The sequence below is a fragment of the Astyanax mexicanus genome, chromosome 6 (assembly GCF_023375975.1).
Source record: "Astyanax mexicanus isolate ESR-SI-001 chromosome 6, AstMex3_surface, whole genome shotgun sequence".
Lineage (NCBI taxonomy): Eukaryota > Metazoa > Chordata > Actinopteri > Characiformes > Acestrorhamphidae > Astyanax > Astyanax mexicanus.
In genome coordinates this window covers 8,278,764-8,295,014 of record NC_064413.1, presented here as the reverse complement: position 1 = coordinate 8,295,014, position 16,251 = coordinate 8,278,764, and the positions used below count along the sequence as shown (strand labels likewise).

At 39.4% G+C, this 16,251-nt stretch overlaps 1 protein-coding gene across 1 annotated transcript; it reads left to right on the top strand.

Moving 5' to 3' along the window:
* The first annotated feature begins 1,199 nt into the window (after positions 1-1,199).
* LOC111188192 (nuclear factor 7, brain) lies at positions 1,200-15,097 on the top strand. Its single transcript, XM_022674341.2, has 6 exons — positions 1,200-1,943; positions 7,599-7,694; positions 8,639-8,872; positions 11,361-11,431; positions 11,512-11,627; positions 12,801-15,097. Exons 1-6 carry the CDS (start codon positions 1,485-1,487, stop codon positions 13,304-13,306), a joined length of 1,482 nt encoding a protein of 493 aa, XP_022530062.2. The 5' UTR covers positions 1,200-1,484; the 3' UTR covers positions 13,307-15,097.
* Positions 15,098-16,251: the final 1,154 nt, after the last annotated feature.

The window sequence follows — 16,251 nt, the reverse complement described above, 5'->3', positions numbered from 1 at the left end:
AAAGGGGCCCTAAACCCCCTGATTTTTACTGACTCCCTCAGCTCAAATTTTAAAAAGGCTTGAAAATTGTAAGGTTTAGTTTGGGAGGAGCATTTGATGATGTATAGGTTTAGAGGCGGGGCAGGAGGGCACAGCAGAAGCAGTGTACCTCTGATAGCGGTGAGACCCAGATGGACATCGCGTCGCCGTTCCCATTCATTCAATGAAAATGAAGCCAATCCTTAAACCCCGAGTCTGAGTCGCAGTAGAGACCAGAGGAGGGAGAAAGACTGTGGAGAGACAGCTTACTCATTTAAATAATCCCGCCCCTGAGGGCTGCCTCGAGGTCACAGGCTGCAGAGCGGAGCGGAGTGGAGCTGACGGTCTGTTATTGGTCCCGCCCATAACCAGCCCTTTTACAATAACCACACCTTTTTTGAATAGAGCTGAATAACGTTTTAAAAAACGAATTCTGTGGGGATATAAAAAAATGTGACAATATAAGCAGAGGTTACACTAGCTGCTGCATTTAAATAATGGAGGTAGAATTACAGTATATTAGAAAAAAAAATCTGATTGAAAGTTGTCTGTTTTGCCATTGAAACCTATGGGGATGGGTGGGGTTACACAGCTTTCTGAAACCGAACAGCAGGGGGCGCCTGACCTGTGGTGGCTTCACTTTTGAGAGACGATGCTCTGTCCAGCTATACACAGTCTATAGTCTGATCTGCATATTGGGATGTGTCTGCATACCAAATTACACAAACACATAATTATCACCTAAAAAATTACCGTTTTTTAAAAATTATAAAATGTGTATAAAAATTTTAAGCAGGACAGGTATGTTTTATTACTTCGAAGGAACACATCAACTTTTATTGAAAAATATATGGTTTAGGGTTTAGTGGCCCTTTCAGTGATGCCTCATTTCTACAGGATTTAAAGTTATGTTATGTTAGATTTTACCTCATCCTCATTTAAAATATAATCTATTATATTATCTTTCACCTACACAGTGCAGTGTAGCTAATGCTAACAAGCTGCTGCTAACCTGATATTGTAGCCCTGTGTGTTGAACCCAGTTGTACAGTAACCTGAGCGCCGTCCTGCATTTGCAGCAGGGAATGTTTGTCAGCATTTCGCACCACATGGTTAAAGGGTTAAAAATAGAACACTGGAGGAAGCATGTGTTGCTGTAGAGTTAGTTTGGAGGGGGCACGGGTGCGACTAGCTCAGAAACCCCCCTGGTGTTGTGGACATTTGCTGCCGGACAGCAGCTGTTGTTGGGACCAGGCAGGTTCTGAATGCACTGTCGCTGCCAGTGAATGGCTAGAGTCGCTCGGTGGAGGCAGTGACTTGGGTTTGGGTTTGTTTTATCCACCGGTGTATGTGTTTTCTTGGACCTTTAGCAGCAGCTGAGCTACTAGAGAGTATATATATATATATATATATATATATATATATATAATCATCCTGGGCTTCAGGACTTCACAGTGGCGACCAGCATGGACTCCCGTCTCTCCAAGCAGATCCAGTGCTCCGTGTGCCTGGGAGACTTCGTGGACCCGGTCAGTCTGCTGTGTGACCACACGTTCTGCAGACAGTGCATCAGTAACCACTCCCAGAGCAGCCGCGGCCTCAGGCTGTGTCCAGAATGCCGCCGACCCTACACCATGTGGGACCTGCGGTCTAACCGGGTGCTCCGTAACATGGTGGATGCCGTCAGGGAGCATCTCTCGGAGCAGCAGTCCCTCAGAGACAGGGGTGCGTCCGCTGCCGGCACAGACAGGACCACAACCGGGCCGGTGCTGGAGTCAGAGATGCTGTTGTGTCCTGAACACGACGAAAGACTGAAGCTGTTCTGCGAGACGGATCAGCAGTTAGTGTGCCTGATCTGCAGGGACGGCGACAACCACCAAGGCCACAAGTTCAAACCGGTGGACGAAGCAGCAGGACCCAAGAAGGTCAGTGGAAGGTGTTGCTATGATCATGTAGCTGCAGAGAAGGTTCCGACTTCTTTGGGGTTCTAGGCAAAATTCAAAATAATATGGTCGATGTATCCTTCAGTGTTGAGTCAATGCATTTTCTATGGCACAGTCTTAGGCACGTTTATACTACAGCATTTTTGCATTTATATCTCTGTGTCGCTCTCCAGTTTAAACCGCAAAGGTGTGGGGGGCTCACCGGACCAATCACAGCTGCTGCTGTGGACTTCGTTTGCACACAGTTGCATTTCTGGGGAGGTGTGTGTTGTCTGTGGCTATGCGCAAAGTTCATGTAGGCTACGATGGTGGTCTGACATGGTAGTACACATTGGCCTTAACTACACACAGCAGAATATCAGGTGTTAAATTAACTCCTGTAGAGTTTATAAGATTTATAAACTGTAGCTTCTTACTTTTTGAAGTCAAATCAACCCTTTCAAAATAGTTAACCCTTGTGTGGTGTTCATATTTTTGTTACTCGTTTACTTTGTTACTTGTATTTAATTCATTAAAATTAAGCAATTTTACATTAAAATGCTTTACACATGCTTGCTTCACCTAAATTGCAAGCAATATAAACAGCTTACATGGTTAATATTTGCCCTTTACCTTTCTTATGTTACATTTCTTTCAAAAAGTGCTACTCTTTTTTTATTAGTTGTTTAATAAAATGTAAAAGAAAATGAATTAAACTCAAGATATGAGTAGAAAATTTGTTTAGTTTCAAAGCAATGTTTATTAACCCTTGGCCAAACATACTGTATGTAATATAAAAGTGTAGGGGGGGGGGGGGTGTACAGTGTGTGTTTATTGAAAATGTGTTTTGATATATGTTTTTCACAAAAAATGAGCCAATGCCAATGAGTTTGAGTTAGAAGTATCATTTGATGAAAAATGAAAACAGGTCCCACAGACCCGAACACCACACAAGGGTTAAACATTCAACACCATGCCAAAGTTTCCTTTTAACTCCCTAAACTGTTCAACTAATACTCAATTAAGTCAAATTAATTGATTACTAGAACTAATAATTACTAAATCAGAGAAAATTAGCTTGTGTTTTTACTTTTCAAGACTAAATAAAACACAATTTTCTCGCTATATTCAATCCAGAACAGCCACTTAACCCACTGCAGTTCTCAGTGCACTACCAGCACTTTGTCATACTATAACAGCACAGATATTGACAACTTGCTCTTATAGCCTACAACACTGTGGCTAAGCAAACAACCATTATATAATATATAACTGCATACTCAAGGAAAGATAGGGCTGATGGGCAAGACTGCACAATTACATTAATTGAAATGTACTAACAAATGTTAGGTAGAATTTATCTTATTTATTTCATGTGTCTCAGCTGTTAAATGTAGGTAATATTTACTGAGTATATGGGGTGATCTCTACCTAAAACAAAAACGAAGTCAGAGCAATTTGTCGCTTTAAATGTATTGAGTATATTCTGTAGTTAGTTTTCTTTGTCTGTATTAGGGTTTTAGAATGGTGCCAATGGCTCGTTGTCAACAAACACAGAAGTTAAATAGGTGGGCAGAGTTTAATAAAACTCTCTTGTGTTGTTGAGGTGTGCAGTATATTGATTTATTGGGGTTGTCACAGAAATAGTTTAGTTGTTTGTGGCGTGTGCTTAGAAAAGGCTTCTTCTGCATTAATTACTCTCTCATACAGCCTCTCCTTGTGCAGAGTGTGCTGAATAGCTGAACGGTGCACAGTGCCTCCATCTGTAGCAAGATGATGATGGAGGTCTTTGGAACTCTGGAGGTCTGTGGGTTGACTATGACTGTTCTCACCATCCTTCTCCTCTACTTATCTGAGATTTTTCTTGTTCTACCACTTTGGGCTTTAACTAGAACTGTGTCTGTGGTTCTTCCATTTCCTCACTGTGTTCCTCACAGTGGAAACTGACAGCTGAAATCTCTGAAATAGCTTTTTACATCCTTTCTCTAAACCATGATGTTGAACAATCTTTGTTTTCAGGACATTTGAGAGTTGTGTTTTAAGGTTAACATGGTGCCACTCTTCAGAGAAGAAGCAAAGAAGAGAAAACCCTGCAAACTACAAACCTTTCGTGTTCCAATAATTAGTGATAAATATTAGGTATTCAAATCAGTAAAATGACAAGGGTGTAATTTGGTTTAAAGGATTATTGCACACTTTCTGTAAATCCTATATTATAACTTCATTTCACGTCTTAAATATCACTGTTTAACTAATATATGATTTATTAAACTGAAATTGCTAATATGAACAACCAGTGATTTATAAAGGAAAATCACAAAAATGATCAGAGGTGTCCAAACTTTACTGTACTGTGCTTTCTGAATGCAATATCAAATCGTCATTAATGTAATAGGTAAAAAAAATATGTAAACGAATTATACTGGATATCAAACACAAGAATAAAAACATTCTAGTGGAGAAAAGAGGCATCCCTAGAAGTTTTTATATTAAGAGGAACAATGACCTCTCTATTCACCCTCAAATCTCTGCAATATAAAACAATACACCGTCACTGAGGATTTAAATTCACTGCCAGCGTGTTTATTGATGAGGAAGAGACTGTCCCTGCAGTCTCCCTGCATCCGGGTCCGAGCCTCTTTTGAGCAACGGAGGCAAGGAAAAACTCCCTGAGATCATCAGGAAGAAACCTTGAGAGGAACCAAGGCTCAAAAGAGGAACCAGTCCTCCTCTGGTCGACACCGGACAGCTCCAACACTTCTTCACAGGACAGTAAGGCCCAATCCCATTTCACCCCATTGGGCACAGCACGACCGACGCGGCAGGACGGAAGGTCCAAGGCAGTCCTTAAATGGAAACAACAGCAATCAATAAGACTTTTAGAATCCATAAGAACAGGAACTTAAACTAATTGAACTTATTTTAACTCAACCTACTGCAGTTCATTTTCTAATACTCACTCACAAAAACTTCACACAGTTCATCCAAATCCTTCACACAGTCTGAATACACACAAAAGATAGATGACAGTTCAGCAAATCAGCTGAAGAAGAGAAGACCGGTACCATTGAACTGAAGGACAGGCGGCTCTAGTCGGGCTCGTTTGGATGGAATTGGACAGTCCTGTTTATCAGTGTGGAGGCGGCGCTTGGGGATGAGATCCCTTCTCTCCACAGGAGCTCTACAGGAGGACAGTACCATAACACCTTCAGTAAATGAGGAGTTTTATTTCAAACTGACAGGGTTTCATAACTCAGTTAAATACTCATGTTGGAGGCTGATGTTTTTCACATGATCATTTTTCATTTTCTACAACAAAAATTGAATTTGTAAATGAAATCCTGTACCGTTCATCAGACACACAACCAGGAACATCAGCGACGGCCAGGTTCTTGGTGATAACGACCGTCTCTGCAACACATTAACAGCATTGTGGCAGATTATCATCACTACAGTATTAAAATAAACATTTAAAGTTTGATGTAAACTTTACTTAAACTTACTTATTTCCCATAATGCACCTTTCTCCAGCTCCAGTCTGGCCCTTTTCAGCAGTGGAGCGTCCTTGTGTGCGTTCTTCAGCTCCCTCATGCAGGTGGTTCTCTTTCTGGAGAGGCGCTCCACACGGTTCTCACGTCTCCTGTAGGGGAATGGTTAAAGAACATGTTGAAATGAGCATCAGTATAGAGTAAAGAGTAAAGAACAGTGTTGATGAATCAGAACTATCAGTCTATCTGGTTAGATGATAGAAAGTACCATGTTGTCTCTTCCACCGTCTTCTTCTTTGGTAGAAGCTCCACCTGATGATCTTTAACTTCATCCTGCAGTCTGTTCCTTATCTCTGTGGTAGTTGGCTGATTTGTCTCACAGTCAACAGTAACAGAGAGTGTAGTGTTTGCAGGTTTGTGGGCGTATTTCTCGTTCCTTTTGGGACAGCTGAATTGCCCACGCTGGAACTTGTCCCAGCTCTGCCGGTTAATCTTAATCCGGCGCTGAACTTCTGTCTTCTGGTTCAGAAGTCTAATGTTACCAATTTCTGCCTGAAATTAAATATACAGATGTTAAGGCTTTTTTATGAAATAATATTACTTAGAAACCTTTACAAAATTAATTGAAAACACTTATTTTTCAATATCAGTATTATATTATAACAATTATTCAATTAAAACAATTAAAAATGTAAATGTAAATGTAAAAAAAATACTGGCGCTTTTCAGATTTTCTATTTTTATTGTTTATTTTCAGATCGATAAAATGAAATATTATAAAAACAACAAAAAATTGTGCTTTTCAGATTTTCTATTTTTATTATTTATTTTCAGATCAATAAAATGAAATAAAATATTTATATGCATGTATATTTATATGGAAGTGCTTTTGCAGCTCTATATCAGATGTTTACATCCACCACGTAAAATTATGAACAGCTTCCTTTCACTGGTTAGATATATTATTCATCTGCTCCTGATGAAAATGCAAATATGCAAATGAATCATATTTTAAATAAAAAAAAGACATATTTCGCCTTAAATGTTTATTTTGTGAAAGAAAATACAGCTAAATAGGCTAGATAACTGAAAAGCAGACATGGCATATTGGGTGTCTGTATTGACCCTATAATTATTCATAAACACAGCCAGATATTAATTATGACATTTTTTGGGCCAGAGCCATGTTTGGAGTTTATTCTGCACTTTAGTGTTTTTTCCTACATTCATTACATAATTTATTTTTGACATCATTATTATTTTATACAAAGTCATAGACATTTGTTTTCTGCAGTAGTGTAAAATATTTTTTAGTGTTTCGTCATATCGCCAACATCATCACAAAAATACATACCGCCCATCCCTAGCCACTAGTCAGTTGATCAGGTGTTCACTGTGGTTCTCTAAGGCCTTAAAGCCTTAAAGGTCAGGTCATGTGATTGGGCCTCTGTCCATGGTGCTAAAGGTCTGTCCCTGTGTTTATCTCTATATCCACCCCTGTCTCTCTCACCATCTCTGTATCTGTCTTTGCTTCAGTTAGTGTCATCAAGTTAGTTAACTGAAGGACTTAACAATGACTGTATATAGTTAATATTGTATATCAGGGGTGTCCAAACGTTTTTGTTTGGGGGGCCAGAAGGAGAAATATATTTGAAGTCACGGGCCACAGACTCTGTAATAAACCAAATTATGAAATATACCACTTTAAATAATACTTTTTTCCTGATTATTTCATTTACACACCATTTTACTTTACTTACTATCTTTATGTTTGACAGTGTTGTGTAAACTAAGATTTTTCAAATTGATGTTTAATTTCATGATGTCTCTTAATATAAAACTCCTTAATTATGGCAACATTTAGACTCTTTGGCCCGTTTTTCTGCGCTAGAAATGCGCACCCTCTCTGCTTTTAGACTCTTTTGCCCCGTTTTTCTGCGCTACAACTGTGCACCCTCTCAGCTTTTAGACTCTTTGGCCCGTTTTTCTGCGCTACAACTGCACACTCTCTCCACTTTTAGACTCTTTGCCCACGTTTTTCTGCGCTAGAAATGTGCACCCTCTAAAACCCATTAAAACCCTTATGGTTCAGAGATGTTCTGGCAGCCTGAGTGGATCCTACACTATACTCTAAGATCTGTTAATATGATTTTCTCTCTCTGTGTGGCAGGAAATGCTGAGAGAACCGCTAAGCTTCCTGTCGAAGGAGAACAAAGAGTTGGAGGAGCTGATAAAGAAACAGACTACAGAGATCACTAAAACTGAGGTGAGACTACAAGCAGCATGGGACAACTCTCAAACATTCAAACTTCACTCAAAAGGAAAAGCAATTTAACTAAAGGACTCACATTCACAGGAGATGCTTAAAAAAGATCCCCAAGTTGACTGGGTATTTTAAAAAAACTATCACTGGCATTGAGCCCAAGCCTGATTTAAACCCCACATTTTTAGTAAGTCTCAATGCTACAACTGCAAAGGCTTGATCAGCCTTGCGCTTTAGCCGAGACAGAGGAACAGCCATATATAACATATATATAATTTATAGCTGTCATCGCATACAGTTAATTTGGAATCAGTAATGCGTTGTACCTTTTTAATGCAAATTAATTACACCACCAAGTTTGACTACAACTTCAATCAAAACAATCAAAACAATTCAAGAAAGGTTATAGAAATATTTGTACCTGTTACTATTGTGTATAAAAGGTACAACTATGTTTATGGGGTGAAAAAACCTTTCCCTTAAGGTCCAAACAGTCAGGGTACACATTTGTCCATATAAATAAAAAAATTCTCAGTGCCACAATGAGCGCTTTTTCACAAAAAGAACTATTTTTGAACCAGTTCCATTTGTGTTTATTAAGAACCGGGTAGCTTTTCAGTGACCCAGACCATGTTTTCACCAGTTTTAGTGGAACCATCAAAACGTCACATCCTACGTCATCAACAGGGGGCGCTGCACAGGGGCGGTGAACAGAAGCCCACAGACACACACACCCACAGATGTCGTCACAGTTCGCGCTGGAGAACCTAGTGTTCTTTGGTCCCCTTTGAGAATGAACGTATCTGGTACTGGGACCTACTTTTGTTGGTCGGACTGGCTAGAAACTCACTCACTCATGTTTAGCAGATTTGAGAAAATTTTGACACTTCTCAAGTAAAGCAAAGCTTGTTGCTTCGCACAAATAAGACTGTGTTCTTGTTTTTCAGGAGAAATCTAAGCAGCTGTCGGCTCAGATCTCGGCTCAGTTTGAGGAGATGCACAAGTTCCTCAGGGAAAAGGAGCAGAAGGTGAAGGCGCTGCTGGAGAAGGAGGAGAAAGCCGTGGTGGAGACGATGCAGAAGAACAAAATCGAGATAGAAGAGAAACTAAACAGAGGAAGAGAGGAGGAGGCTGTTCTTCATTCAGTCCTGGAAACAGATCGGCCTGATGGGTTTCTGCAGGTTTGGATTTTATATCCGTGACTACACATGCCAAATCATCTCTTACTTTTCTAAAACTGTGTGGAGGTGTTCAGTGATCTCTAATACTTATTTGGGTACTTATTTGGTCTAGACTTTCAGACTTTTTTAGTTTGGTCTTAATCAAAATAGCAGGTGTGAAAGGGTCTGTGAACCACCAAAAAAACAAAAAAGTGGTCTCGGTCCGGATCAGACAATTACAGAAAGTTGAGTCAGATTGTCATCAGCTTTAAAGGGGCACTAAACCCCCTGATTTTAGCTGATTCCACCCTTAAATTTAAAAACATGGGAGTGGTAGTTTGGGAGAGGCAGTGGGTGATGTTTGGGTTTAGAGGTAGGGCAGGAGGGAGAGGTGATTGGCTGAGCAGCAGCAACAGCAGCAGTGTGCCTCTTATAGTGGGAAGACCCAGGGAATTGGACGTCAGCAGGGGGCCGGTATTATTGATTGATTGATTTGCATATTGTGATGTGTCTGTGTACCAAAGTACAAAGAAAAACCATCATCCACGCCTATAGCACAGTTGAACCTGTGAGTGCGCTGCAGAGACAGAAATTATCACAATAAAAGTATTTTTTTAAAGGTTAGGAAATGTTTATACATTTTTTAAAAGTACTGGTGTGTTTCACAACGTTAAAGGAACACATTTTAGCTATTAATAAAAAAACATGGTTTAGTGGCTCTTTAAAACATGCTAGGTGCGTCATGTCCAGTGAGGGTACAAATGATTGTACACTGGTGATTCTGGTATCTGCTGGAATCCGAGGATAATTAGTTACACTTATTCTTGAAAGAGTCAGAATCTGACAATATTCTATAAACTGACCAGTGTGAAGTATAGAGAGTTTTTTTTTTTTAAATACATTTCTTTAGTGCTCTCAGTCACTAAACTGCCATGTGAAACAAACCAACTGGAGTTCTGGAGTTTACTACAGCTATTTGAGGGTCATTTAACGAATGTTTTATGGAACACATCCATCCAAATGTTAATATGTCTGCTCGAACCATTCTGTGCAGTGGAATGAAAATGATACATGATAAAAGTGATACATCAACAGTGGGCTGCCACGATTAGTTGGCGTAATCGACAATGTCAACTATAAAAAAATTGTTGATGCAGAATTTACTGTCATTTTCTCAGACAAACAATTATTTCAGGGAAGTATCTTCTTGAAAATAATGTAAGAAAAAAATAAACAAGTATGATAGAATTGTGTGAAAGTGTGAGTGTTTCCTATAATTTACCTTGTAATTTTTAGTGTAATATAGGTGCTTCAAACTATTAAAATATACTGCAAAATTGGTCTTGGGGCCTAAATATATAGCTCTCCTCACCAGTAGGAAGTACAAATGGAGGACATGATAAAAATGTATTGCAACTAATCGAGTAATCAAACAAGTAATCGGCAGATTAGTCAACTTCTAAAATAGACGTTATTTGAAGCCCTAATCAACAGTAGGAGAGATTAATAAAACTCCTCAACACATTTTGGACAAACTCTGGAATACTACACCACTAAAGAGTAACGAAGAGTAGCCCTGATCCCAAAACATTTTCACCCATTGTACTCTAACAAGCACACGCCAGATAGCAAATATATCCTCGCTGATCCTCGACAACATTTAGGGTAAGGGCGTGTTATCTATAGTCGATATCATAGTCGATAACTATGTTATCGACTTATCGTACGATCATTTTTTAAATCGCGATAATTTTTGCATATGTCGATAACAGCCGGTTAGGAAAATAAGTGCACACAGAGTTTATGCAGCAGTCAGAGTGAGCAGTGATGGTGCCGCTACACACTCACGCACGCATGCACACACGCATGCACTTGTCTGACAGATACATTAAAAATACATTTATAGCAATAGCTCTGGTCTGCTGAGCCATCTATGCCTTTGATCATATGGACACGTGTGTTTTTGAGCTAATGTGTGTTTTATAGCATATACATGTATGTTCAGAAAAAAGGTATCTGCAAGTGCCTTTGTGTCCAGGGTTAAAAAAAGTAATTAATGTAAATGTTAGTTTAATCTATTTGTTGTTACTTTATATTTGTATAAAGGTCTGTTTAATATTTAGTGCAGTTCTCAGAATCCACAGAGTCCCAGGGCACTTTATTTAAATTAAATATTAATTTATTTAGGATATTAAAATATTTTTATATTGGGAGCCTAATGTCTGCTCTTAATAAAAAAAGTTAGTTTAATTGAAAAATAGTGTAATAGTATTATTACGCTAGTATATAAAAAAAGCATTTTTTATAGTGACACTTTAAAATGACAATATTATCGTTTATCTCTATAATTTCTGGGACAATATATCGTCCTGAAAAAGTTGTTATCGTGACAGGACTAGGCGTAGCTGTGACTTTTGCTTTATATAAGTAAAATAATAACTTTAACACTCTACAGTCTAGTCCAATTAAAGCTATTTAACTCTGTCTTCCTGTCTGTCTCTGTTTTCAGTGGTGGATTGAGACTGGGTTGGATTTAGTTGAAGGAATGAGAATGAGGGAAACTGGATCTGAGACTCTAGAGTGAGTACTGGTTGAGATCACCACAGTAAATCTGATTAATGTGGTCAGAACTGTGGTGTTATAATTGGTCTCTATTGCAGGTTTAAGTCCAGTCTGAAAGGTCTCAGCATCCTGCCCGACTCGCTGTTCCTCGGCCCCTATGAAACCCATCTGCAGTTTTTTGTGTGGAGGGAGATGCTTGGGTCGATAAAACCAGGTAAAATACTACGAGATTTTAACCCAGCTTTACAGCCTAACGATAATAACTAGAGCTAATTTAATCCAGTATGAATCTGCAGTGTGTGTAGTTTTACAGTGTGACAGTAATAACTGTAGAACTATTTTAATCCAGTATGAATCTGCAGTGTGTGTAATTTTACAGTATGACATTAATAACTGAGGAGTGGTAATTAGTTAATCCAGTATGAATCTGTAGTGTGTGTAGCTTCACATTCTGACAGTGATACCTGTGTAGTGATGTTTTGTTAATCCATTATGAATCTGCAGTGTGTGTAGTTTTACAGTCTGACAGTAGTAACTGTAGAGCTATTTTAATCCAGTATGAATCTGCAGTGTGTGTAATTTTACAGTCTGACAGTAATAACTGTGGAGTGATGTTTTGTTAATCCAGTATGAATCTGCAGTGTGTCTGGCTTCACAGTCTGATAGTAATATCTGTGGAATGATATTTTCTTAATCCAGTATGAATCTGCAGTGTGTGTAGTTTCACAGTCTGACAGTAATAACTATGGAGTGATGTTATTTTAATCCAGTATGAATCTGTAGTGTGTATAGTTTTACAGTATGACTATTAACTGTGGAGTGATGTTTTGTTATACCAGTATGAATCTGCAGTGTGTGTAGTTTTACAGTATGAATAATAACTGTGAAGTAATGTTTTGTTAATCCAGTATGAATCTGCAGTGTGTGTAGTTTTATAGTCTGACAGTAATAACTGTGGAGTGATGTTTTCTTAATCCAGTATGAATCTGCAGTGTGTGTAGATTTACAGTCTGACAGTAATAACTGTGGATTTATCTTTTGTTAATCCAGTATGAATTTGCAGTGTGTGTAGCTTCACATTCTGACAGTAATAACTATGGAGTGATGTTTTGTTAATCCAGTATGAATCTGCAGTGTGTGTAGTTTTACAGTCTGATAGTGATATCTGTGTAGTGATGTTTTCTTAATCCAGTATGAATCTGCAGTGTGTGTAGTTTTACAGTCTGATAGTGATATCTGTTTAGTGATGTTTTCTTAATCCAGTATGAATCTGCAGTGTGTGTAGATTTAGAGTCGGATATTATTAACTCTAACATGATGTTTTCTTAATCCAGTATGAATCAGCAGTGTGTAGTTTAACAGTCTGTCTCTGCTTCTTTCTTCACAGTTCCAGATCGTAACGTCATATCAGACTGCCATGATCCGTACCTGCGGGTTTCGTCAGATGGCCGCAGCGTCACCCGCACAGCCAAGAAGGGTCTTTTCTACCGGCAGAGAGATTACAGACCGCTGGCCCGGACCCACAAGACCTTCCAGTCGGGGCAGCATTACTGGGAGGTGGACGTGGGGGAGAAGCGGGACTGGAGCGTGGGCGTGGACGAAGGCTGCATAAGCAACACCAACAAAGACATCCGGCTGCAGCTGAAGCACAGTCAGGGTTACTGCGTTAAAGAGAACGGCACAGAGAGCGATAAGGAGCTGAGCGTGAAGCCGCGGCGGATCGGCCTGTACCTGGACTGTGACCGGCGGCAGGTGTGCTTTTATAATGCGGATGATATGACTCTCCTCCATTCCTCTGTCTATCCGTCCTCAACTCCGTACTCCCTCAGTCTCTCACCTGGGGTCTACCTGCAGGACAGGAATGCTGACCCCCTGACCGTCTGCTGGAACTGACAATCCATGACTTTTATACAGGTTCCAGTCTTTCCCACCCTAATCTCTATCTGAACACACACACACTGGGCTTTATTTTAGTGATCTGTAGGCAAGCCGCCAACTGCGCACCATGCAGATTGATTTAGGGCATGTTGGTGTGTCTTTGCGATCGTAACAACAGGAAAAGTATGCCTTTCACCACTCAAAAAGCACAAAAGTATGTGTGTAACATGAAACAAACCAATCAGCGTGTTACTTGCCATTCTCTTTAAGAGCCAGGTGTGCTCTGATTTTGGCAGATTGCTATTTTAACAGCGCAGCAACCTGGATGTGTCCAGGCCATTTACGGGAAAAGCAGGAATCTCTAGTTCATGTAGCCCTGCTGTTAGCTGTCGGTGCCAGATGAAGCAAATTTGGACTTACTCCTTCCAGGTGCGTAGATGATAGTCTCTCCCCATCACGCTCAAAGGTGGTACCGGGTGGCACTAGGCAATGATGCATCAGCAGCAGCTCCAAAAAAGTGGTGACTGGCGTGTCAGAGGAGGCGTGTGCTCATCCGCACCCTCCTAGGGTCGCAGGCGCCACTGGAGATGGGGACACACAAAGGGGTGGGACAATTGGATAGCCAAATTGGGATAAAAAAGGGGAAAAATAAGAATTAAAATAAAAACAAACAGGAATCCACCAAAGATTCCAAAGTCCCCACCTGTGTTTTCAGTTGTAAAGATAGCAATAAATCAGAAACTGACCTGAACACACCCCAATTCCAGCCCACCACAGCCTTCAGCAAAGATATATTTACAAGCATCATTGCTATTTAAACAACTAGTGGAAGGCATGAAAATATACCGTAGGCGAGGTGTAAGATAGCAATGGGCATTGTGATGCGACTTGTGCAGGGTGTATGATAGGGCCCACTGACCCTAAACTCATTTATAACTTAGAACAGATCCAGTGTGCATCATCCTAATCTCTTTCTGCTGTATCTGTGTTATTATCCCTTCTATACCTATCTTATATACAGTACAGACTTCATATGTAAGAGTTGGACAGTATATTGCGTGTTTACTGTAGTGCTGGTTATTGCAATGTTGATCCTGTGGTTTATTAAGCCCAATTGTGAGTTCCTGACCAATCACAGCTCTATATGAGTTCTTGTGGCTCAGCCATAACAGTAAGCCACACACCTTGGGTTGTGTTCCTTGGGTTTTATGATGCTGTTTGATTATGATCATGTTCTCTAGAAAAGCAGAACAGCCTTCACAAAACAGCTTTTCAGATTTTCATTTATTATTTTCATTTCACTTCATAATTACTTGCTACTTTGTGTTGGTCTATCACATAAAATCCCAATAAAATACATTTGAAGCTGATGTGAAGTTTTGGGATTTGGGGGATATATATATTTTCACTCCTTCGTTTCTTTGGTTTTACTATTTGTGAACAAGCAACTTAGCTACTGAGTACCGAGTACTTCTGAAGTCTCCATTGCTTCACCAGCAGCCTGCGCTCAGTAAAACTGAGCCGGATCCTCTTTTAGAGGCTGTACATGTGACGTACATACATAAAGATGCGTGACGGGGCACAAAAAGCTACCCGACACCCCAGTTTTTAGAATGAATATATCAGTCTTAGCAGGGATGGTCGGTTCTGCACCCTGGAACCATTAAACAATATTTTATCCCTTCTCCACTCTTTCAGTTTAGAGACAAAATAATACGTACTGCCACTTTAAGTTCCAGGGGTATAAATATTTTTTCAAGGCACTGTATAGCAAAATGAAAAGGACTTTCACAAATTTGGTCAAAAAAAGAATGTTTGATGATGCTGGGGGGTAGGTGGTGGGGGGTCTTATTGTTTGCTATGGAAAGCTTTTACTGCATTTCTCTGCGACATAAATGTCAGAATTTCCAAGTGTTGAGTATTAAAAGTTCAACTGGAACATCTGCTCAGCTTAGAAAACCAAAGGGAGGCTCACCAACCCAGAGGTTATCAGCAGTAAGTATTAAAAGCAGTAATACTATACAGTTTTTATCACTTATATTTGTTAGTGTCTCTTGAAATCAGTCATCACTGTAAGCCTGGATAAATTGACTTTACTTAAATAATTTGAGAAAACTAGCTTACCTTACTATTTACCTTGGAATCTTGGAATTTTATTTATGCCTAATTTGTGAGTTAATTTAATTTATTTGTTTTTGTTATATCAATAATCCTGCTTTGCATTTTATAGTCAGGTGAATGATTTTATTGTTTAGTCTTCTTTTTTAAACTAAAATATACATTTGAAACACAGAGTCAGCAGCTCGGAAAACAATGCTCAGATTTACAGCCTACAACATTGAGTCCAGGCAGTTATAATATATGATATTTTTTACAAGTTTACTGAATGTGGGAATGACTACACACTGATGGTGAGAGTCAGAAAAAGTGGACCACACCCAGTATGCAAACAGTTTGTGGCATAAGCCAATATAAAAGTCTGCTGCCATTGGCAACAGACTAAACAACCAAAGACTTTTTTTTTCCCTTATCTTCTTTTGTATTTGTTTAGATCGGCCCATAATTTATTGATTTTTGATCTTTTATCTGCTTCATGTTGTCAGACAGGTTCTATTTAACAGATTTCTTGATTCTACAGGTCTGGTAGTAATCAGGCCTGGTTGTGGTTAGTAGTGAAATTAAACTCAGCTTTTCAAAAAATGTGATTAATCACAGTTTATTTATTGGGCGGGCAAACATTTTTTTAAGAAAGGGCTTGATGATGCTAGTAGATGCATTGTAGGTTTGGATAGTTTTTTTTTTCTCTAAATAAATGTTTAAGTTTCTTTTTTTTCCCCATTTTCTCCCCACTTTACACGGCCAATTACCCAACCCAATCATTAGGACTCCCCCTATCACTAGTGATGCCTCAACACACCAGGAGGGTAAAGACTAACACATGCTTCCTCCGATACATGGAA

What these genes read in the sequence shown, in the direction of transcription:
- LOC111188192 (XM_022674341.2), top strand. Translation starts at nt 1,485, where the DNA reads ATGGACTCCCGTCTCTCCAAGCAGATCCAGTGCTCCGTGTGCCTGGGA. An exon ending in GGCCTGATGGGTTTCTGCAG is followed by an intron (nt 8,873 to 11,360) that starts GTTTGGATTTTA and finishes CTCTGTTTTCAG; the next exon opens with TGGTGGATTGAGACTGGGTT. An exon ending in GCTTGGGTCGATAAAACCAG is followed by an intron (nt 11,628 to 12,800) that starts GTAAAATACTAC and finishes CTTTCTTCACAG; the next exon opens with TTCCAGATCGTAACGTCATA.